At 46.9% G+C, this 24,800-nt stretch overlaps 2 protein-coding genes across 2 annotated transcripts; both read left to right on the forward strand.

The window, feature by feature from the left end:
- The first annotated feature begins 10,005 nt into the window (after nt 1-10,005).
- On the forward strand, nt 10,006-11,475 carry or55c1 (odorant receptor family 55, subfamily C, member 1). The gene is given in 4 exon segments (XM_041878686.2): nt 10,006-10,557; nt 10,559-10,606; nt 10,807-10,978; nt 11,294-11,475. Coding segments are annotated over 4 exon segments (954 nt in total).
- Nucleotides 11,476-17,027: 5,552 nt separating this feature from the next.
- Nucleotides 17,028-18,094, forward strand: or55e1 (odorant receptor, family 55, subfamily E, member 1). The gene has a single exon (XM_041878867.2). It carries the CDS (start codon nt 17,028-17,030, stop codon nt 18,009-18,011), a length of 984 nt encoding a protein of 327 aa, XP_041734801.1. The 3' UTR covers nt 18,012-18,094.
- The last annotated feature ends 6,706 nt before the right edge of the window (nt 18,095-24,800 follow it).

Consider the following 24,800-nt stretch of genomic DNA (forward strand, 5'->3'; position numbering starts at 1 on the left):
GTGGGAATCGAACCCACAACCCTGGCGTTGCAAACGCCATGCTCTACCAACTCTACCAACCATTCCCTCCGCTACCCTGGACGACGCTGGCCCAATTGTGCGCCGCCCCATGGGGTCTCCCGGTCGCGGCCGGCTACGACAGAGCCTGTCCCTCGGTGCAAGCCTCTGTCTCCGAGTACTTCACCACACCTACCACCTCCGATACTTCACCACACCTACCACCTCCGATACTTCACCACACCTACCACCTCCGATACTTCACCACACCTACCACCTCCGATATTTCACCACACCTACCACCTCCGATACTTCACCACACCTACCACCTCCGATACTTCACCACACCTACCACCTCCGATACTTCACCACACCTACCACCTCCGATACTTCACCACACCTACCACCTCCGATACTTCACCACACCTACCACCTCCGATACTTCACCACACCTACCACCGCCGATACTTCACCACACCTACCACCTCCGATACTTCACCACACCTACCACCTCCGAGTACTTCACCACACCTACCACCTCCGATACTTCACCACACCTACCACCTCCGATACTTCACCACACCTACCACCTCCGATACTTCACCACACCTACCACCTCCGATACTTCACCACACCTACCACCTCCGATACTTCACCACACCTACCACCTCCGATACTTCACCCTCTTCCATTTCTCCTCCTGTCTTCAGCTCACTCTGCTTACATTTCCTACCACTCTTCTTTAACAAACCTCCCTTTTTCCCGCCATTTTTAACTGACTCAAACTCACAGTCTTCCTCACTCTCTCTCTTAGTCCTCCTCTGCCTCTCTTTTCCCCTCCATTCCTCCTCATTCATCCAAGTATACGTCTCCTTATGATAATACTGCATTTCTCCTAACCAATATCTATTTCTTGCCTTCTCACAGGACTCCATTTTCCCACTCCTTTCCCCTCCGGCGTCTATTCTATCCTCTGGACTTGTGTCAACATCTTGGCCTTCGTCTTCTATCGGAAAATATTTGGTCCGCCACATAGTCCCCAATCCGACCCTCACGAGTCTTCTTCTTCTTCTTCTTCTTCTTCTTCTGTAGCCGTTTCCCACGTCGTTCCCCTTCTACCCCCTCCTTCTCCTTTTTGCTTTTAAATGATCCAACGCGCTGCCTTCAAGCTGCAATACTAGCTTACCTTAAAAACAGCCGGTGATTGGTCAACGGCACTACTCCTAGTTGTTCAAGGAGAGATTAGTAAATTTTATGTAAATTTTTTTTCATTTGAGAAATACTGCACCAAACATCTTAGTTAGATGTAACATTTGCACAACTAAGACCTCCTTGATCTACAACTACACTGTTGTTCCTTTCTGGGACCAGGGGGTTCTACATATCAGTCGTACAGGTGTGCCTGTCCTTAGTAGTGGTCCTGAGTCGTAACTAATATACAACCAAACTAAACAACCTACCACCTCACAACCAACACAACTCAACTCCATTCTATAACTAATTGACACCAACGTGTTTTTTGGTTGAATATGTTGTCTTTGTTGGTTTTTCTCAGGAAATCCCATGTGCAGTGTAGCGGTTAGGGTTAATGTAGCGTTAGTGCACATGTCATTATCCAAAACCAGCCCACTCTGTACTTCCTCAGTCTTGTTAGTGAACGCAATAGATTTGATCTGTCGTCAGGACATGCTGTCCAGACCGTAGCTTCACCTTGGGGTTCTAATGCTGTCCAGACCGTAGCTTCACCTTGGGGTTCTAATGCTGTCCAGACCGTAGCTTCACCTTGGGGTTCTAATGCTGTCCAGACCGTAGCTTCACCTTGGGGTTCTAATGCTGTCCAGACCGTAGCTTCACCTTGGGGTTCTAATGCTGTCCAGACCGTAGCTTCACCTTGGGGTTCTAATGCTGTCCAGACCGTAGCTTCACCTTGGGGTTCTAATGCTGTCCAGACCGTAGCTTCACCTTGGGGTTCTAATGCTGTCCAGACCGTAGCTTCACCTTGGGGTTCTAATGCTGTCCAGACCGTAGCTTCACCTTGGGGTTCTAATGCTGTCCAGACCGTAGCTTCACCTTGGGGTTCTAATGCTGTCCAGACCGTAGCTTCACCTTGGGGTTCTAATGCTGTCCAGACCGTAGCTTCACCTTGGGGTTCTAATGCTGTCCAGACCGTAGCTTCAGTTACGGTTACTTCAGTTCTGTTCTTATTTTGGCCCAAATATCACAACATGCTGTTAAATGGTACACAGTGTTTTGGCCAGGATGAGTGGTATCCTGTTTACCTGTGTGGACGTCTATATTAGGTCAATGGCCCAACGCTCTACCAGGGGACAGGAGGGAAGGGTATTTAAGGGTTAGGGTTAGAAGGAGATTTAAGCAGGAGGCGAAGAGTTGCTAAAGGAATAATGACAAAACGACAACAGTTTTTGAGTTGATAGTGAAGCGTTGTCACAGAAGATAAACTTGAGCCTGTAAAACTTATCCGATTGTCCTGTCTGGTATTCAGAGCCTCCTACCCCTAACCCTGTCTGGTATTCAGAGCCTCCTACCCCTAACCCTGTCTGGTATTCAGAGCCTCCTACCCCTAACCCTGTCTGGTATTCAGAGCCTCCTACCCCTAACCCTGTCTGGTATTCAGAGCCTCCTACCCCTTACCCTGTCTGGTATTCAGAGCCTCCTACCCCTAACCCTGTCTGGTATTCAGAGCCTCCTACCCCTAACCCTAACCCTGTCTGGTATTCAGAGCCTCCTACCCCTAACCCTGTCTGGTATTCAGAGCCTCCTACCCCTACCCCTAACCCTGTCTGGTATTCAGAGCCTCCTACCCCTACCCCTAACCCTGTCTGGTATTCAGAGCCTCCTACCCCTACCCCTAACCCTGTCTGGTATTCAGAGCCTCCTACCCTCCTACCCCCTAACCCTGTCTGGTATTCAGAGCCTCCTACCCCCTAACCCTGTCTGGTATTCAGAGCCTCCTACCCCTACCCCTAACCCTGTCTGGTATTCAGAGCCTCCTACCCCTACCCCTAACCCTGTCTGGTATTCAGAGCCTCCTACCCCTAACCCTGTCTGGTATTCAGAGCCTCCTACCCCTAACCCTAACCCTGTCTGGTATTCAGAGCCTCCTACCCCTAACCCTAACCCTGTCTGTTATTCAGAGCCTCCTACCCCTAACCCTAACCCTGTCTGGTATTCAGAGCCTCCTACCCCTAACCCTAACCCTGTCTGGTATTCAGAGCCTCCTACCCCTAACCCTGTCTGGTATTCAGAGCCTCCTACCTCTACCCCTAACCCTGTCTGGTATTCAGAGCCTCCTACCCCTTACCCTGTCTGGTATTCAGAGCCTCCTACCCCTTACCCTGTCTGGTATTCAGAGCCTCCTACCCCTACCCCTAACCCTGTCTGGTATTCAGAGCCTCCTACCCCTAACCCTGTCTGGTATTCAGAGCCTCCTACCCCTAACCCTGTCTGGTATTCAGAGCCTCCTACCCCTAACCCTGTCTGGTATTCAGAGCCTCCTACCCCTAACCCTAACCCTGTCTGGTATTCAGAGCCTCCTACCCCTAACCCTGTCTGGTATTCAGAGCCTCCTACCCCTAACCCTAACCCTGTCTGGTATTCAGAGCCTCCTACCCCCTAACCCTGTCTGGTATTCAGAGCCTCCTACCCCTAACCCTAACCCTGTCTGGTATTCAGAGCCTCCTACCCCTAACCCTGTCTGGTATTCAGAGCCTCCTACCCCTACCCCTAACCCTGTCTGGTATTCAGAGCCTCCTACCCCTACCTCTAACCCTGTCTGGTATTCAGAGCCTCCTACCCCTACCCCCTAACCCTGTCTGGTATTCAGAGCCTCCTACCCCTACCCCTAACCCTGTCTGGTATTCAGAGCCTCCTACCCCCTAACCCTGTCTGGTATTCAGAGCCTCCTACCCCTAACCCTGTCTGGTATTCAGAGCCTCCTACCCCTACCCCTAACCCTGTCTGGTATTCAGAGCCTCCTACCCCTAACCCTGTCTGGTATTCAGAGCCTCCTACCTCTACCCCTAACCCTGTCTGGTATTCAGAGCCTCCTACCCCTACCCCTAACCCTGTCTGGTATTCAGAGCCTCCTACCCCTAACCCTGTCTGGTATTCAGAGCCTCCTACCCCTAACCCTAACCCTGTCTGGTATTCAGAGCCTCCTACCCCTAACCCTGTCTGGTATTCAGAGCCTCCTACCCCTACCCCTAACCCTGTCTGGTATTCAGAGCCTCCTACCCCTACCCCTAACCCTGTCTGGTATTCAGAGCCTCCTACCCCTAACCCTGTCTGGTATTCAGAGCCTCCTACCCCCTAACCCCTAACCCTGTCTGGTATTCAGAGCCTCCTACCCCTAACCCTGTCTGGTATTCAGAGCCTCCTACCCCCTACCCCTAACCCTGTCTGGTATTCAGAGCCTCCTACCCCTACCCCCTAACCCTGTCTGGTATTCAGAGCCTCCTACCCCTACCCCTAACCCTGTCTGGTATTCAGAGCCTCCTACCCCTACCCCTAACCCTGTCTGGTATTCAGAGCCTCCTACCCCCTAACCCTGTCTGGTATTCAGAGCCTCCTACCCCTACCCTAACCCTGTCTGGTATTCAGAGCCTCCTACCCCTACCCCCTAACCCTGTCTGGTATTCAGAGCCTCCTACCCCCCCTAACCCTGTCTGGTATTCAGAGCCTCCTACCTCTACCCCTAACCCTGTCTGGTATTCAGAGCCTCCTACCCCTACCCCTAACCCTGTCTGGTATTCAGAGCCTCCTACCCCTACCTCTAACCCTGTCTGGTATTCAGAGCCTCCTACCCCTACCTCTAACCCTGTCTGGTATTCAGAGCCTCCTACCCCTACCCCTAACCCTGTCTGGTATTCAGAGCCTCCTACCCCCTAACCCTGTCTGGTATTCAGAGCCTCCTACCCCTACCCTAACCCTGTCTGGTATTCAGAGCCTCCTACCCCTAACCCTGTCTGGTATTCAGAGCCTCCTACCCCTAACCCTAACCCTGTCTGGTATTCAGAGCCTCCTACCCCTAACCCTGTCTGGTATTCAGAGCCTCCTACCCCTACCCCTAACCCTGTCTGGTATTCAGAGCCTCCTACCCCTACCCTAACCTGTCTGGTATTCAGAGCCTCCTACCCCCCTCTAACCCTGTCTGGTATTCAGAGCCTCCTACCCCTACCCCTAACCCTGTCTGGTATTCAGAGCCTCCTACCCCTACCCCTAACCCTGTCTGGTATTCAGAGCCTCCTACCCCTAACCCTAACCCTGTCTGGTATTCAGAGCCTCCTACCCCTAACCCTGTCTGGTATTCAGAGCCTCCTACCCCCTAACCCTAACCCTGTCTGGTATTCAGAGCCTCCTACCCCTAACCCTTGTCTGGTATTCAGAGCCTCCTACCCCTAACCCTGTCTGGTATTCAGAGCCTCCTCCCACCCCTAACCCTGTCTGGTATTCAGAGCCTCCTACCCCTACCCCTAACCCTGTCTGGTATTCAGAGCCTCCTACCCCTACACCTAACCCTGTCTGGTATTCAGAGCCTCCTACCCCTACCCCTAACCCTGTCTGGTATTCAGAGCCTCCTACCCTCTACCCCCTAACCCTGTCTGGTATTCAGAGCCTCCTACCCCTTACCCTGTCTGGTATTCAGAGCCTCCTACCCCCTAACCCTGTCTGGTATTCAGAGCCTCCTACCCCTAACCCTAACCCTGTCTGGTATTCAGAGCCTCCTACCCCTACCCCCTAACCCTGTCTGGTATTCAGGAGCCTCCTACCTCTACCCCTAACCCTGTCTGGTATTCAGAGCCTCCTACCCCTTACCCTGTCTGGTATTCAGAGCCCTCCTACCCCCTAACCCTGTCTGGTATTCAGAGCCTCCTACCCTCCCCTAACCCTGTCTGGTATTCAGAGCCTCCTACCCCTACCCCTAACCCTGTCTGGTATTCAGAGCCTCCTACCCCTAATCCTGTCTGGTATTCAGAGCCTCCTACCCCTAACCCTGTCTGGTATTCAGAGCCTCCTACCCCTAACCCTGTCTGGTATTCAGAGCCTCCTACCCTACCCCTAATCCTGTCTGGTATTCAGAGCCTCCTACCCCTAACCCTGTCTGGTATTCAGAGCCTCCTACCCCTAACCCCTAACCCTGTCTGGTATTCAGAGCCTCCTACCCCTACCCCTAACCCTGTCTGGTGTTCAGAGCCTCCTACCCCTACCCTTACCCTGTCTGGTATTCAGAGCCTCCTACCCCTAACCCCTAACCCTGTCTGGTATTCAGAGCCTCCTACCCCTAACCCTGTCTGGTATTCAGAGCCTCCTACCCCTAACCCTAACCCTGTCTGGTATTCAGAGCCTCCTACCCCACCCTAACCCTGTCTGGTATTCAGAGCCTCCTACCCCTAACCCTAACCCTGTCTGGGTATTCAGAGCCTCCTACCCCCTACCCTAACCCTGTCTGGTATTCAGAGCCTCCTACCCCTAACCCCTAACCCTGTCTGGTATTCAGAGCCTCCTACCCCTAACCCTAACCCTGTCTGGTATTCAGAGCCTCCTACCCCTACCCCTAACCCTGTCTGGTATTCAGAGCCTCCTACCCCTACCCCTAACCCTGTCTGGTATTCAGAGCCTCCTACCCCTAACCCTGTCTGGTATTCAGAGCCTCCTACCCCTAACCCTAACCCTGTCTGGTATTCAGAGCCTCCTACCCCCTAACCCTCGTCTGGTATTCAGAGCCTCCCTACCCCTACCCCTAACCCTGTCTGGTATTCAGAGCCTCCTACCCCTACCCCTAACCCTGTCTGGTATTCAGAGCCTCCTACCCCTACCCCTAACCCTGTCTGGTATTCAGAGCCTCCTACCCCTACCCCACCCTGTCTGGTATTCAGGAGCCTCCTACCTACCCCTAACCCTGTCTGGTATTCAGAGCCTCCTACCCCTACCCCTAACCCTGTCTGGTATTCAGAGCCTCCTACCCCTACCCCTAACCCTGTCTGGTATTCAGAGCCTCCTACCCCTACCCCTAACCCTGTCTGGTATTCAGAGCCTCCTACCCCTAACCCTGTCTGGTATTCAGAGCCTCCTACCCCTACCCCTAACCCTGTCTGGTATTCAGAGCCTCCTACCCCTACCCTAACCCTGTCTGGTATTCAGAGCCTCCTACCCCTACCCTAACCCTGTCTGGTATTCAGAGCCTCCTACCCCTACCCCTAACCCTGTCTGGTATTCAGAGCCTCCTACCCCTAACCCTGTCTGGTATTCAGAGCCTCCTACCCCTACCCCTAACCCTGTCTGGTATTCAGAGCCTCCTACCCCTACCCCTAACCCTGTCTGGTATTCAGAGCCTCCTAACCCTAACCCTGTCTGGTATTCAGAGCCTCCTACCTCTACCCCTAACCCTGTCTGGTATTCAGAGCCTCCTACCCCTACCCCTAACCCTGTCTGGTATTCAGAGCCTCCTACCCCTACCTCTAACCCTGTCTGGTATTCAGAGCCTCCTACCCCTACCTCTAACCCTGTCTGGTATTCAGAGCCTCCTACCCCTACCCCTAACCCTGTCTGGTATTCAGAGCCTCCTACCCCTAACCCTGTCTGGTATTCAGAGCCTCCTACCCCTACGCCTAACCCTGTCTGGTATTCAGAGCCTCCTACCCCTAACCCTGTCTGGTATTCAGAGCCTCCTACCCCTAACCCTAACCCTGTCTGGTATTCAGAGCCTCCTACCCCTAACCCTATCTGGTATTCAGAGCCTCCTACCCCTACCCCTAACCCTGTCTGGTATTCAGAGCCTCCTACCCCTACCCCTAATCCTGTCTGGTATTCAGAGCCTCCTACCTCTAACCCTGTCTGGTATTCAGAGCCTCCTACCCCTACCCCTAACCATGTCTGGTATTCAGAGCCTCCTACCCCTACCCCTAACCCTGTCTGGTATTCAGAGCCTCCTACCCCTTACCCTGTCTGGTATTCAGAGCCTCCTACCCCTAACCCTGTCTGGTATTCAGAGCCTCCTACCCCTAACCCTAACCCTGTCTGGTATTCAGAGCCTCCTACCCCTAACCCTGTCTGGTATTCAGAGCCTCCTACCCCTAACCCTGTCTGGTATTCAGAGCCTCTTACCCCTAACCCTGTCTGGTATTCAGAGCCTCCTACCCCTACCCCTAACCCTGTCTGGTATTCAGAGCCTCCTACCCCTACCTCTAACCCTGTCTGGTATTCAGAGCCTCCTACCCCTACCCCTAACCCTGTCTGGTATTCAGAGCCTCCTACCTCTACCCCTAACCCTGTCTGGTATTCAGAGCCTCCTACCCCTTACCCTGTCTGGTATTCAGAGCCTCCTACCCCTAACCCTGTCTGGTATTCAGAGCCTCCTACCCCTAACCCTAACCCTGTCTGGTATTCAGAGCCTCCTACCCCTACCCCTAACCCTGTCTGGTATTCAGAGCCTCCTACCTCTACCCCTAACCCTGTCTGGTATTCAGAGCCTCCTACCCCTTACCCTGTCTGGTATTCAGAGCCTCCTACCCCTAACCCTGTCTGGTATTCAGAGCCTCCTACCCCTAACCCTGTCTGGTATTCAGAGCCTCCTACCCCTACCCCTAACCCTGTCTGGTATTCAGAGCCTCCTACCCCTAATCCTGTCTGGTATTCAGAGCCTCCTACCCCTAACCCTGTCTGGTATTCAGAGCCTCCTACCCCTAACCCTGTCTGGTATTCAGAGCCTCCTACCCCTACCCCTAATCCTGTCTGGTATTCAGAGCCTCCTACCCCTAACCCTGTCTGGTATTCAGAGCCTCCTACCCCTAACCCTGTCTGGTATTCAGAGCCTCCTACCCCTACCCCTAACCCTGTCTGGTATTCAGAGCCTCCTACCCCTACCCTTACCCTGTCTTGTATTCAGAGCCTCCTACCCCTAACCCTAACCCTGTCTGGTATTCAGAGCCTCCTACCCCTAACCCTGTCTGGTATTCAGAGCCTCCTACCCCTAACCCTAACCCTGTCTGGTATTCAGAGCCTCCTACCCCTACCCCTTACCCTGTCTGGTATTCAGAGCCTCCTACCCCTAACCCTAACCCTGTCTGGTATTCAGAGCCTCCTACCCCTACCCCTTACCCTGTCTGGTATTCAGAGCCTCCTACCCCTAACCCTAACCCTGTCTGGTATTCAGAGCCTCCTACCCCTAACCCTGGGCATCTGATGCTGGTACTTTGCGTCATATATTAACATTTATTTGATCACTGCCTGTTCTTGTGGGTAAGTCTTTTATGACCAGATATTTCCCCTTTTCCAATGAATTCTGTTGTTGTAGATCTGCATTGCGTCACTGTGTTGTTGAGTTATACGAGCTGATGTAATAAAAGTACAGAATAACTTCTTCTTGCAACAAACTGTCATTCTGGTGAAAATGTTTTCTTAATGGTTATCCATTAGTAGTGACTTGTGGTTCTGGAGTTTGCATGGAACCGCTCACCGAGCAACATCCCTCACCTAACCCTCTGTAGCTCAGCTGGTAGAGCACGGCGCTTGTAACGCCAAGGTAGTGGGTTCGATCCCCGGGACCACCCATACAAAAAAAAAATGTATGCACGCATGACTGTAAGTCGCTTTGGATAAAAGCGTCTGCTAAATGGCATATTATTATTATTAAACCCTCTACCTGAATGGATTCAGCAGTCTTCTGCAGTATCGCCCCGCCCCCCCCTCTCTACCTGAATGGATTCAGCAGTCTTCTACAGTATCGCCCCGCCCCCCCTCTCTACCTGAATGGATTCAGCAGTCTTCTACAGTATTGCCCCCGCCCCTCTACCTGAATGGATTCAGCAGTCTTCTACAGTATCGCCCCGCCCCCCTCTACCTGAATGGATTCAGCAGTCTTCTACAGTATCGCCCCGCCCCCCCCTCTACCTGAATGGATTCAGCAGTCTTCTACAGTATCGCCCCGCCCCCCTCTACCTGAATGGATTCAGCAGTCTTCTACAGTATCGCCCCCCCCCCTCTACCTGAATGGATTCAGCAGTCTTCTACAGTATTGCCCCCGCCCCTCTACCTGAATGGATTCAGCAGTATTCTACAGTATTGCCCCCGCCCCTCTACCTGAATGGATTCAGCAGTCTTCTACAGTATCGCCCCCCCCCCTTTGCTCTTCATCCCCTCATTCTAGTGATCACCAAACAACACACGTTGCTATGCTACGCTCCTATGTATGACTTTACAGGGGCCATATCTGCTCTGGGTATTGCTGTGCCTGTGATGTCTGTACCCAGGATGCTGATTAGTTTCCTATCTGACATTAACTTGATTTCCAGAGAGGAACGTCTTATTCAGATGTTTTGCATTCATTACTGTGCCTGTTTTCAATCCACTATCTTACTGGGGATGGCTATAGGTCGCTATGTTGCAATCTGTCTTCCTCTAAGATACAACGACTACATCAACATGGCCCATTCTCTTATTTTCAACGCTGTGCTCGTGATTCGAAACACTACTGTGATGGTCGGTCTGGTAACACCGCTTACATTGTGCAAGTCCAATATGATGTACCACTGCTTCTGTGAGCAGAACGTCAGTGGTTAGCTTAGCTTGTGGCAACGTTTCCAGAAACAACATGTTTTATTTTTTATTTTATTTTTTTGTCATTTAGCAGACGCTCTTATCCAGAGCGATTTACAGGAGCAATTAGGGTTAAGTGCCTTGCTCAAGGGCACATCGACAGATTTTTCACCTAGTCGGCTCGGGGATTAGAACCAGCGACCTTTCGGTTACTGGCCCAACGCTCTTACCCACTAAGCTACCTTAGTGGGTAACATGGCAGGTATAGTGACCTTCTGCATACCAACTACTTACTGTATTTTCATAGTGTATTCCTATGTGGTTATCTTTATGGCTATATTGAAATCACCATCAGGAGATTCACGGCACAAGGCCATTGATACCTGCAGTTCTCATGTCATGGTTATATGTGTTGCTAATTTAAGTGCTATGCAGCCCAGTCAAAACTGTTCGCTGCTCTGGCACCCCAATGGTGGAACAAGCTCCCTCACGACGCCAGGACAGCGGAGTCACTCACCACCTTCCGGAGACACTTGAAACCCCACCTCTTTAAGGAATACCTGGGATAGTATAAATGTAATCCTTCTACACCCCCCGCCCCCTACCAAATATAAAAAGTAATAATAAAAAAATGGTAAAGTGGTTGTGCCACTGGCTATCATAAGGTGAATGCACCAATTTGTAAGTCGCTCTGGATAAGAGCGTTTGTTAAATTACGTAAATGTAAATGTAATGTAAATGTCTATGACTGCATTCGTTGGCTATAGGGTGAACACTATCCCTCCTGATGTACGCGTGTTTACTAGTCTGATGTATATTCTAGTTCCTGGCTGTTTTAATCCTGTAATATCTGGTTATAGAACTAAAGAGATTAGAGTTCACTTGCTTAAATATTTTACATGTAATAAAATGGACTTGTGCTAATTGACTTGTGTTATACTGAATACAATAAACCATGTGTACTTGGAAATATTGTTTTATGTCTGTTTCTAACCTTGTTGTCATGTTTATGTGGGTTCAGTTGAGTCTGATGTTTAGATGTGATGCAAGTAGCCTTGCATGAGCCTTTGCCTGTGCTAGCCGGAACGGCTCATAGGAGCAGGAGCCTATCTCCTGTTTCTGTAGCGTGAGGCAGCTTGATGTTCAAGTACACCCTCTGGACAGGAAGCTAGGGCCGCAGGGCCTTACCCCCAGTCTATCTCCTTAATGCTGAGTGCCAAGCAGAGACAGATTGTACCATTTTTACAGTTTTGGGTATGACTCGGCCGGGGATCGAACTCCCAACTTTCCAATATCAGGGCAGACACTCTGACCACAAGAACACTGAGTTGGTACTTTGAGTGATGTGCCAGATTGAATAAAATTGCATCAATGATCCAAGTAATGACATTTCTTAGGATTGTAGGTGCCGATATAGGTCCTATGCAGGGACTAAAATTAACAACCGCCGCCTGCCGAATGCGGGTAGATATTTGCATTGGTAAAATGTATCTTTCCCCCAGCCACGTTGGCGGGTGGTCAGGGATCCACAGTGTGAGCGTTTCACTCGCATTTGTGAATAAAAATGGTCAAGTATGATCACATTTATAGTAAAATAAATGCTGCAGTAGCTGTTTTCAAAGTATTTCTGCCGTTTTGTTTCATAGCTGGTAAATGAATCGCACAAAATCATATCCCAACTCGCGCTGCAATACTCCTGGCTGGGGGCTGTGCGCACATGAAGAGCTGCGCACAGGCATAAAAGTTGGTCTAAGTTATTTGAAACTAAAGTCTACTGAAGTGAGACTTTGTCCTTGTGTTTCTTGGCTATTTACATTGTTTTGTTCACAAGCTAGGTTGTTTTTCAATGTTTGAGTTTCAAAGACTCGCGTTTCCTCCCGTCCTTAAAAGTGAACATTTGTGATAGCTGTGATATTTTGGTTAAAAGACAGGTCACAAAAAATGTAATGAAATTAAACAACATACCAAATTACTGCTTACTAGTAATACATTTATTGTTTTAGAAACATTACAAAGCATACTCATCCGTTTTTATGTTTCGTTGGTGTAATTTTAGCGCAATTTTTTGGGGGGAATGGTAACATCTGAGTGACTGGTAGATGTTTAAATCAGTGGCTGGTGGACCAAAAAAGTTAATTTTAGGTCCTATGCCTATATTTATTTTAAGGCAAAGCAAATAACTGCTTGTCACCTCAAAACGATTTGCTCCATAGTTGCAGGCATTGCAGAAAACGTTTGTAGAGATTACAAGAGTGGAAAACAAGTGCAACAAGTGTTGATTTTCGAAAGATACACTGTACACTACGCACTCACTGTATACACAACGATTGTGTCCACATAATGTAAACCTATTACATCATGAAACGGTTTGACATATACCTGAATAACATCTGATACCAACAAAATACAACCAACAAAAATCATAACACATTTTTTCCCTTCAGTCTGCTTTCAAAAATACAGCTGCGGCCAACTAGACTAAAGTTCCTTTAGGAAAAATAAAGTTATTCTAAAATTAAATCAGCATAATACTCCTTCATATGTGCAGATCTGTGGACAAAGACACAGGACAGTACGGCTGTTGTTGATAATTAGTGGTCATAGTTAGAGAGTAATCCTTCACTGACTCCCAGTCGGCCCATTTCATTGGCTAATTGGACTCACAGTCAGACCGTCTCATTGACTAATTGGCCCCTTGGTGATGTCACCATCCTCTGTGTGTCCAGTCCGACCCGCCTGATGCCTCCTGGGTAATTTAGTGTGTAAATAACTACTGTTATTGCAGCAGTAGCACACCAACACACCTCTGATGTTCATTACAGCGCCAATTAAACAATGACCATGTAAACATCACGTTGGGTTAGGGATGGTCTCCCTACTCTCATCATGTTGGGTTAGGGATGGTCTCCCTACTCTCTCATCATGTTGGGTTAGGGATGGTCTCCCTACTCTCATCATGTTCGGTTTGGGTCAGGGTTAGGGATGGTCTCCCTACTCTCTCATCATGTTGGGTTAGGGTCAGGGTTAGGGATGGTCTCCCTACTCTCTCATCACGTTGGGTTAGGGATGGTCTCCCTACTCTCTCATCATGTTGGGTTAGGGATGGTCTCCCTACTCTCATCATGTTGGGTTAGGGTCAGGGTTAGGGATGGTCTCCCTACTCTCATCATGTTGGGTTAGGGTCAGGGTTAGGGATGGTCTCCCTACTCTCATCATGTTGGGTTAGGGTCAGGGTTAGGGATGGTCTCCCTACTCTCATCATGTTGGGTTAGGGTCAGGGTTAGGGATGGTCTCCCTACTCTCTCATCATGTTGGGTTAGGGATGGTCTCCCTACTCTCATCATGTTGGGTTAGGGATGGTCTCCCTACTCTCATCATGTTGGGTTAGGGTCAGGGTTAGGGATGGTCTCCCTACTCTCATCATGTTGGGTTAGGGTCAGGGTTAGGGATGGTCTCCCTACTCTCATCATGTTGGGTTTGGGTCAGGGTTAGGGATGGTCTCCCTACTCTCATCATGTTGGGTTAGGGTCAGGGTTAGGGATGGTCTCCCTACTCTCATCATGTTGGGTTTGGGTCAGGGTTAGGGATGGTCTCCCTACTCTCATCATGTTGGGTTTGGGTCAGGGTTAGGGATGGTCTCCCTACTCTCATCATGTTGGGTTAGGGTCAGGGTTAGGGATGGTCTCCCTACTCTCTCATGTTGGGTTTGGGTCAGGGTTAGGGATGGTCTCCCTACTCTCATCATGTTGGGTTAGGGTCAGGGTTAGGGATGGTCTCCCTACTCTCATCATGTTGGGTTTGGGTCAGGGTTAGGGTCAGGGTTAGGGATGGTCTCCCTACTCTCATCATGTTGGGTTTGGGTCAGGGTTAGGGTCAGGGTTAGGGATGGTCTCCCTACTCTCATCATGTTGGGTTTGGGTCAGGGTTAGGGTCAGGGTTAGGGATGGTCTCCCTACTCTCATCATGTTGGGTTTGGGTCAGGGTTAGGGTCAGGGTTAGGGATGGTCTCCCTACTCTCATCATGTTGGGTTTGGGTCAGGGTTAGGGTCAGGGTTAGGGATGGTCTCCTACTCTCATCATGTTGGGTTTGGGTCAGGGTTAGGGTCAGGGTTAGGGATGGTCTCCCTACTCTCATCATGTTGGGTTTGGGTCAGGGTAGGGTCAGGGTTAGGGATGGTCTCCCTACTCTCTCATGTTGGGTTTGGGTCAGGGTTAGGGTCAGGGTTAGGGATGGTCTCCCTACTCTCTCATGTTGGGTTAGGGTCAGAGTTATGGATGGTCTCCCTACTCTCTCATGTTGGGTTAGGGTCAGGGTTTGGGTCAGGGTTAGGGATGGTCTCCCTACTCTCATCATGTTGGGTTTGGGTCAGGGTTAGGGTCAGGGTTAGGGATGGTCTCCCTACTCTCATCATGTTGGGTTTGGGTCAGGGTTAGGGTCAGGGTTAGGGATGGTCTCCCTACTCTCTCATGTTGGGTTAGGGTCAGAGTTATGGATGGTCTCCCTACTCTCTCATGTTGGGTTAGGGTCAGGGTTTGGGTCAGGGTTAGGGATGGTCTCCTTTGTGTCTCCTGACCCAAACTGGTCAGACAGGTTTAGGGTTGCAAAGATACCAGTAATTTACCAAAGTTACCGGAATCTTCAGTCATTTTGGAGATTCATATATAGTATTCGTTTTTCATAGCTGTGTCCATATTGTCCATTAGTTTGTAGTAGATAGATCATATGGTTCAAGAGAAAATAGCCTGATTAATAATTTTAAAAAGCATCTAATCAACAATGGCAATATTTTCAATTAACCCTTCACTAAGCCCCACCCCAGAATTTTGGGAAACCAATTGTAATGCACCAATGGATAGCAACTGAGTCTGACACCTCAGACAAGCTCACGTTTAAATCGCATGAAAGCCAGTCAGGGCTATGGCAAAAAACAGAGTTTTCTTTTTTTTAAATGTTAAATAATTTAACCGTGCACCAGGAGTAATTTCTACAGTGATTCCTGAAATGCAGAGCGTGTTAGCTGGTTAGCTAACTCTGTCTCATTGACCACCAAACGTTGCTAACGCTAGCTAGCTAGCCAGCCACTTAATATAACTTGTTTTCTCTAAATGTATGTTAGCTAGCTAAGTTAGCAATGTTATGAATACAACTCCCATCTGCTGTCGACATCAGGATACGATTTGAGAGCATTAGTTAGCTCCAAAAGTGGATATAGCTTTCTTTGAATTCATAGCCATTCACTACACTACAAACATAATTTTACCAGGTTCCTGTGAAGCAATTGACAGTCCACCACAACATACCCAAGAGTTTCCTGATTAGTAAGGGGTCATCTGTGTTTTATTTAATTGTGTATTAGAAACACAGTTTGAGATCATTGTGAGGGGATTTCGCCAGTGGTTGAATGGGGAATTGGGCTTCCAACTATTGACTTTTTTCATAACTTCCACCAGTTTGACGACAAAACATTGACAACAAATACATATTGACATAGTAAAATAAATAAAAGTATGTACAAAAATATAAAGGATATTTCATGCAGAAACCCTCATATTAAACACCAATGGTATTCACTAAGTTGATGGTTTTTATTTAGGATAATGTTTTACAGCTTTGTCATTCTATTTTTAAATCTTCTTATTTAATTTGTTCATATATTTTCCATGTGATACGGCCTACGCAGACGGCCAGAGATCATTAGACACCTGTGATAATCTGACGTACCCAAAAAAAGACCACTACATGTCATCTTATTAAATTACAAATTAACCTTGAAAGTTACCCAAATTCTGGTAGTTTACTGGTAAACCTAGAAAGTTTATAGTAATCCCTTTGCAACCCTAGAAAGGTTACATCATCCGGCTCAAAGAACCATGATAAAGAACACTACTTAGTGGTGGGTGGAGTCAGAGAGAGGAGATGGTTAAGGGACAATAATAACAGGTAATAATCAAAACCGTGCAGTAATACATTTACATTTACGTCATTTAGCAGACGCTCTTATCCAGAGCGACTTACAGTTAGTGCATACATTATTCTTTTTTTTTTTTTCCATACTGGCCCCCCATGGGAATCGAACCCACACCCCTGGCGTTGCAAACGCCATGCTCTACCAACTAAGCTACCTCCCTGCCGGCCATTCCCTCCCCTACCCTGGACGACGCTGGGCCAATTGTGCGCCGCCCCATTGGTCTCCCGGTTGCGGCCGGCTACAGCAGAGCCTGGATACAATATATATACACGCTCAATATAAGAAGTCGAGGTTGTGTATGTTTTCTCATGGGATGTCTGGTTTGGGGTATAAAGACCAACGACCAAACAGCAGAAGAAAACAGAACAGCAGCAAGTGGGTTTATTACGGCATTTGTAAACCATTCATACATATCAGAGTATTGAAAATATTGTGTCAATGAAAACGTTGAAGTTTTACATAGTTTTTTTCTTTTCATCTCAATTAATTGGCAATACCCAAAGTGTAATGATTAAAGAATTCCAGGGAATAAATTTTTCACACAGTGAGTTCATCTTTGTGGGATTTCCAGAGATCTACGAGTACAGACATCAACTTTTCTTACCATTTTTCATTATCTACATTTTGGTCTTGGTGGGAAATTCTTTGTTGATCCACGTGATTAGAATTATGGAGAGCCTCCACAGCCCCATGTATATATTAATATGTGGCCTGGCGGCGGTGGACATTGTGGTGGCAACAGTCGTTATCCCCAACATGCTGCTCAGCTTTCTGTTTGACTGGAACGACATCTCCTTGGCCAGCTGTTTGACTCAGATGTTCTTCACTCACTTCCTCTCATCAGTAGAGTCGACCATCCTCCTGGCCATGGCCCTGGACCGCTATGTGGCCATCTGCTTCCCTCTACGCTACGCTCGCGTCATCAACTCTGCCACGTTAGTCAGACTGTTGCTGTTCACTGTTATAAGGAGTGGTTCCATAATGTCCCTACTTGTTGCGCTAGCTGGTTCTCTGTCTTTCTGTGGATCCAATGTGATCCACCACTGCTACTGTGACCACATGGCCCTGGTTAGCCTAGCATGTGGTAACACTGACAAGAATCATGCTATGGGATTGGCTGTGATTATCTGTTTTGTGGGAATGGATATTTGTGTCATTGTATTTTCCTACATGAAGATTCTGAATGTAGTGTTGAGGGCAGCAGCAGGGGAGGATAGATGGAAAGCCTTCCATACTTGTGGCACCCACCTTCTTGTAATAATGTGTTTCTATCTGGTGGGTACTGTTACTTTTCTGTCACGCAATCTGAATATTCAAATTCCAACTGATATCAATACTTTGCTAGGGGTGATGTATATTGCTCTACCAGCAAGTGTCAATCCAATTATCTATGGAGTCCGGACAAAGGAAATACGAAACCGCATTTTGAAAATGTTCAACACAAGAGTAAACAAAGTATTGACTGTCCAGGTTGCTACTGTAGAAATGTGATTATTTTCAAAGCTCTACTTGAGTTAGTGTTAGAGTTAGGGTTAGATATTTACGGTGCCTTCAGAAATTATTCACACCCTTGATTTTTTTCCACATTTTGTTGTGTTACAGCCTGAATTAAAAATTTATTAAATTGAGATTTTGTGTCACTGATCTACACACAATACCCCATTATGTAAAAGTGGAAATATGTTTTTAGACATTTGTACAAATTCATAGAAAAATGAAAAGCTGAAATATCTTGGGTCAATATTTACAAAACACTATATCCACCAATTTTTCACATTTGTGTTTTTTCATCAGAAATAATTGCTTATGGGTACGTTCATGTGTGTGTAAAATATTTTTGATGTGTATGAAATTGTTTTTTTGTTAGTTGCTAAAACACTATACACAGAGTGTACAAAACATTAAGAATACCTTCCTAATATTGAATTTCACCCCACGTTGACTCCAATGCTTCCCACAGTTGTGTCAAGTTGGCAGGATGTCCTTTGGGTAGTGGACCATTCTTGATACACACAGGAAACTGTTGAGTGTGAAAAACCCAGCAGCGTTGCAGTTCTTGACACAAACCGGTGAGCGTCAATAAGGGATCATATCTTTCACCTGGTCAGTCTATGTCAAGGAAAGAGAAGGTGTTCTTAATGTTTTGTACACTCAATACACTCAGTGTTTAGCTGGAATGTTTAGCTGGAATGGTATCCTGTATATTTGACTGTGATATGTGGCTGTCCCACCTAGCTATCTTAAGATGAATGCACTAACTGTAAGTCGCTCTGGATAAGAGCATCTGCTAAAAATGACTAAAATGTGAAATGTAAAATGTTTTACTGTACTATTGAATCATACTTTTTTAACATTTAAATATTGATGTCATAAATGTATCATTTGTACATGTCCTTACTACAAATGTAGTTATTTGTTACATTTCACTGTGTAAAACCTAGCAGTACTACTTATTTCTCTGAGAGTGAGGCAGATATATAGCATTTAGCAAAGAAACATGATTATTTGTCTTTCTGAAATGAAACCATCAAGTGATAGATTTAATACAAATACATGTCTGTTATTGAACAACCTCATCCTATGATCAGATAGTGATAATTTCTTTAAACAATAAAAGCAAAACTACCAACATTTCTGAAAATGGATATATAGCGTTTTGGAATGAAACTCTTGAAGTATTCAACCCCTTTGTTATGGCAAGCCTAAATACGTTCAGGAGAAAAGATTTGCTTAACAAGACACATAATAAGTTACATGGACTCACTCTGTGTGCAATAATAGTGTTTAACATGATTGTTTTAATGACTACCTCATCTCTGTACCCCACACATACAATTATCTGTAACGTCCCTCAGTCGAGCAGTGAATTTCAAACACAGATTTAACCACAAACACCTGGGAGGTTTTCCAATGCCTCTCAAAGAAGGGCACCTATTGGTAGATAAACAATTAAGAAATAAAAAAAGAAGACGCTGAATATCCCTTTGAGCATGGTGAAATTCATATTTACACTTTGGATGTTGTCTCAATACACCCAGTCACTACAATGATACTGGCGTCCTTCCTAACTCAGTTGCTGGAGAGGATAATGGGCAAATATTGTACAATCCAGGTTTGCAAAGCTCTTAGAGACTTACCCAGAAACACTTACAGCTGTATTCACTGCCTACGGTGATTCTAACATTTATTGACTCCGGCGGTTGAATACTTTATCTAATCAAGATATATTAGTGTTTGATTTCCATAGATTTTTATGTTGTTAAAATGTTCTTTCACTTTCAGAGTATTTTGTGTAGATCGTTGACAAAAAAAAAATATCACAATTAAATTCATTTCAAGCCCACTTTGTAACACAATAAAATGTGGAAAAAGTAAAGGAGTGTGAATACTTTCTGAAGACACTGAGTACTTTGACATGATATTACAGTATGAAAATGACACAATTATACCTATATGACAAAAATTAACTAACTATCCCCCTTGCATTTGGCTTGTGTTTTGTCAGTTATGCCATGATCACAGTCACAACTCCCAATACTACTCCACCTGTTCCTTAATTAAAGAAACTGAAAGACAACAACAATATATGTTATTATTGTTATTATTATTATATGATACAAATGTGTTTACCACATTATACTATATGTGCAGTTAGATAACAAGCCAATTATTCTCACTCGTAAACAACTAAAAACAGGAGTGTACAGTGAACAGAATAAATGAGTGGAGAGTGTTTCTAAAGTCCCTCAGCTCCCAGGATGTTCTAATAAGGCCAAAGCTAATGAGAGCAGACTGACGCTGGCCATAACTGGCCACCAACGATAGTTTGTTAGCAGTGTGGGGATTATTGGTTACTGAGGGGATTGAACCTACCTTACAGACTGAGCAAGCTAATCTTACTACATACAGTAATTAGCGCCAGGAGTATTTTCCTGACCTCATGACCTGGCCAGGAAAAACTCTGAACCTTCATTATAGCCTGTAATTAGGACCCCAGAGTTTTCCCTGGTCAGGTCACATGGTCAGGAAAAACGTACTGTCTGGAAATATTATTATCAATGTCTGGAAATCTTATTATCGTAGATCATGGAAATCATATTATCGTAGATCGTAGAAATCGTATTATCGTAGATTGTGTAACTCTTATTATCGTAGATCGTGGAAATTGTATTATCATAGGTCGTGGAAATCTTATTATCGTAGATCGTGGAAATCTTATTATCGTAGATCATGGAAATCGTATTATCATAGATCATGGAAATCATATTATCGTAGATCGTAGAAATCTTATTATCGTAGATCGTGGAACTCTTATTATCGTAGATCGTGGAAATCTTATTATCATAGATTCGTGGAAATCTTATTATCGTAGATCGTGGAAATCTTATTATCGTAGATCATGGAAATCATATTATCATAGATTGTGGAAATCATAGATCGTGGAAATCTTATTATCATAGATTGTGGAAATCGTAGATCGTGGAAATCTTATTATCATAGATTGTGGAAATCGTAGATCGTGGAAATCTTATTATCGTAAATTGTGGAAATCGTAGATCATGGAAATCGTAGATCGAAAAAAATAAAAATGAGCTATGAGGTATACCAGGTAGCGACAAATATTATTTTATTAAAGATACAGTTGAACATACAGGTTTCTTCCTTCCCACCCTCACAAAAATGTAGTATGTCAATTTATGATAAAATAATAATAATAATAATAATAATAATACACATTTCAGGGTGGTTTTGATACCTCAATAAATAAACAATACATTTCTCTGAGGGCAACAAAAGCTTCTTGTGATTTAAAATCTATTTATTTAATAATTGAAAAAGACTGGACCCATCATGTATTGAGCATGGCACATGTTGGCATATTACATTAACTAACTACGGGTTACTAACCCTAACCCATTCAGTATTATCCTATCCTAACTACGGGTTACTAACCCTAACCCCTACAGTATTATCCTATCCTAACTACGGGTTACTAACCCTAACCCCTACAGTATTATCCTATCCTAACTACGGGTTACTAACCCTAACCCCTATCCTACATGTCCAATAAATCTACATGGCATTCTATCTGAACTGTAGATTTGGGGCTAGATTCTATCAGATCCGTGCTAACCGACACCCGCATAGCGGTTGTTTCGGCCGTGTCGGAGGCGGAACCGCATTAGAGCTGTCAAATCAACAAGCGGCTCCTGGCGTTATACCCAAAGCTGACATTGCTATTGGCTGCACGGAGTCGCATTGAGAAATCCCATGCAGCCTTGTTTACAAGTTCAAACACTGGAATGTGAGATAATAATCTACACCTCGATTAGACTGATAAAAATCTTCATTATTTCATTTAATGATTTTCAATGTGAGCATCATTATTTCTATAAAGCAATATACACTTTCTCGTTCGGAACTTCTAACTCGAGTTGGACGGGTGTGGCTTCCTGACAATGATCACAGGAGTAGCTCCTCACTGATTTGACAGCTTCAAAACAGCTCCACGTCCGTCACCGCCAAAACATCAGCTATGCGGGTGTCGGCTATCACCCGTTAACGCTTGATTTGATTGAATCTAGGCCTAACAAGCCATAGTATTTCAAGAGAGACCCGATCAACTTTAAATCGCCATACATTTGTTATAGGGGTAGTACAGTCTTTGCCAGTAGCATGCTAGAAAGAGGGTGGTGGGGCTGGATTCAATCCGTATCGCGGATCTGTTATATCTCGATAGAAATTGAAAGGCAGTGTTGCCGCGTTCGAGGAGACTGAGATTCACGGTAAACGCTGCATATATCGTCTCAATCGGAAATGACCGTTCCATTTTAACGCTGATCTTCCGAGATATGGATTGAATCCAGCCCTTAATCTCCAGGTATTTCAACAGCAACAATTTAGCAAGGAGCATGTGTGCATTATGCATGATATTCCCAGCTCTTCAGCTCTCTGCTGGCTATGGGCTATCTGGCTCTTATAGAAAATATCAATTCCAATTGAAGCACATACTATACTATATATGTGATACATTATTATATAAAGTGTACTGTATGAACAACATTTAAAAAAAACAAATAGTAAATGGGCATAAAGTTTGAACTGTGTTTGAAAAGGAAATATATATATTGAAAAAAAATTATTGTCACATACACCAGATAGGTACAGTGTAATGTGTTGTTTTACAGGGTCAGCCATAGTAGTATGATAGGTGCAGTGTAATGTGTTGTTTTACAGGGTCAGCCATAGTAGTACGGCGCCCTGGAGCTAATTAGGGTTAAGTGCCTTGCTCAAGGGCACATCGACAGATTTTTCACCTTGTTGGCTCAGATATTCGAACCAGCAACCTTTCGGTTACTGGCCCAACGCTCTAACCACTAGGCTACCTGCTGCCCTGGTTTAGAGACCAGCAGGTTACTGGCCCAACGCTCTAACCACTAGGCTACCTGCTGCCCTGGTTTAGAGACCAGCAGGTTACTGGCCCAACGCTCTAACCACTAGGCTACCTGCTGCCCTGGTTTAGAGACCAGCAGGTTACTGGCCCAACGCTCTAACCACTAGGCTACCTGCTGCCCTGGTTTAGAGACCAGCAGGTTACTGGCCCAACGCTCTAACCACTAGGCTACCTGCTGCCCTGGTTTAGAGACCAGCAGGTTACTGGCCCAACGCTCTAACCACTAGGCTACCTGCTGCCCTGGTTTAGAGACCAGCAGGTTACTGGCCCAACGCTCTAACCACTAGGCTACCTGCTGCCCTGGTTTAGAGACCAGCAGGTTACTGGCCCAACGCTCTAACCACTAGGCTACCTGCTGCCCTGGTTTAGAGACCAGCAGGTTACTGGCCCAACGCTCTAACCACTAGGCTACCTGCTGCCCTGGTTTAGAGACCAGCAGGTTACTGGCCCAACGCTCTAACCACTAGGCTACCTGCTGCCCTGGTTTAGAGACCAGCAGGTTACTGGCCCAACGCTCTAACCACTAGGCTACCTGCTGCCCTGGTTTAGAGACCAGCAGGTTACTGGCCCAACGCTCTAACCACTAGGCTACCTGCTGCCCTGGTTTAGAGACCAGCAGGTTACTGGCCCAACGCTCTAACTGCTAGGCTACCTGCTGCCCTGGTGTAGAGACCAGCAGGTTACTGGCCCAACGCTCTAACCACTAGGCTACCTGCTACCCTGGTGTAGAGACCAGCAGGTTACTGGCCCAACGCTCTAACCACTAGGCTACCTGCTGCCCTGGTGTAGAGACCAGCAGGTTACTGGCCCAACGCTCTAACCACTAGGCTACCTGCTGCCCTGGTTTAGAGACCAGCAGGTTACTGGCCCAACGCTCTAACCACTAGGCTACCTGCTGCCCTGGTTTAGAGACCAGCAGGTTACTGGCCCAACGCTCTAACCGCTAGGCTACCTGCTACCCTGGTTTAGAGACCAGCAGGTTACTGGCCCAACGCTCTAACCGCTAGGCTACCTGCTGCCCTGGTGTAGAGACCAGCAGGTTACTGGCCCAACGCTCTAACCGCTAGGCTACCTGCTGCCCTGGTTTAGAGACCAGCAGGTTACTGGCCCAACGCTCTAACCACTAGGCTACCTGCTGCCCTGGTGTAGAGACCAGCAGGTTACTGGCCCAACGCTCTAACCACTAGGCTACCTGCTGCCCTGGTTTAGAGACCAGCAGGTTACTGGCCCAACACTCTAACCACTAGGCTACCTGCTGCCCTAGTGTAGAGACCAGCAGGTTACTGGCCCAACGCTCTAACCACTAGGCTACCTGCTGCCCTGGTTTAGAGACCAGCAGGTTACTGGCCCAACGCTCTAACCACTAGGCTACCTGCCGCCCTGGTGTAGAGACCAGCAGGTTACTGGCCCAACGCTCTAACCACTAGGCTACCTGCTGCCCTGGTTTAGAGACCAGCAGGTTACTGGCCCAACGCTCTAACCGCTAGGCTACCTGCTGCCCTGGTTTAGAGACCAGCAGGTTACTGGCCCAACGCTCTAACCGCTAGGCTACCTGCTGCCCTGGTTTAGAGACCAGCAGGTTACTGGCCCAACGCTCTAACCACTAGGCTACCTGCTGCCCTGGTGTAGAGACCAGCAGGTTACTGGCCCAACGCTCTAACCACTAGGCTACCTGCTGCCCTGGTTTAGAGACCAGCAGGTTACTGGCCCAACGCTCTAACCACTAGGCTACCTGCTGCCCTGGTTTAGAGACCAGCAGGTTACTGGCCCAACGCTCTAACCACTAGGCTACCTGCTGCCCTGGTGTAGAGACCAGCAGGTTACTG

Source organism: Coregonus clupeaformis, chromosome 6 (genome assembly GCF_020615455.1).
Source record: "Coregonus clupeaformis isolate EN_2021a chromosome 6, ASM2061545v1, whole genome shotgun sequence".
NCBI classification, from domain to species: Eukaryota; Metazoa; Chordata; class Actinopteri; order Salmoniformes; family Salmonidae; genus Coregonus; species Coregonus clupeaformis.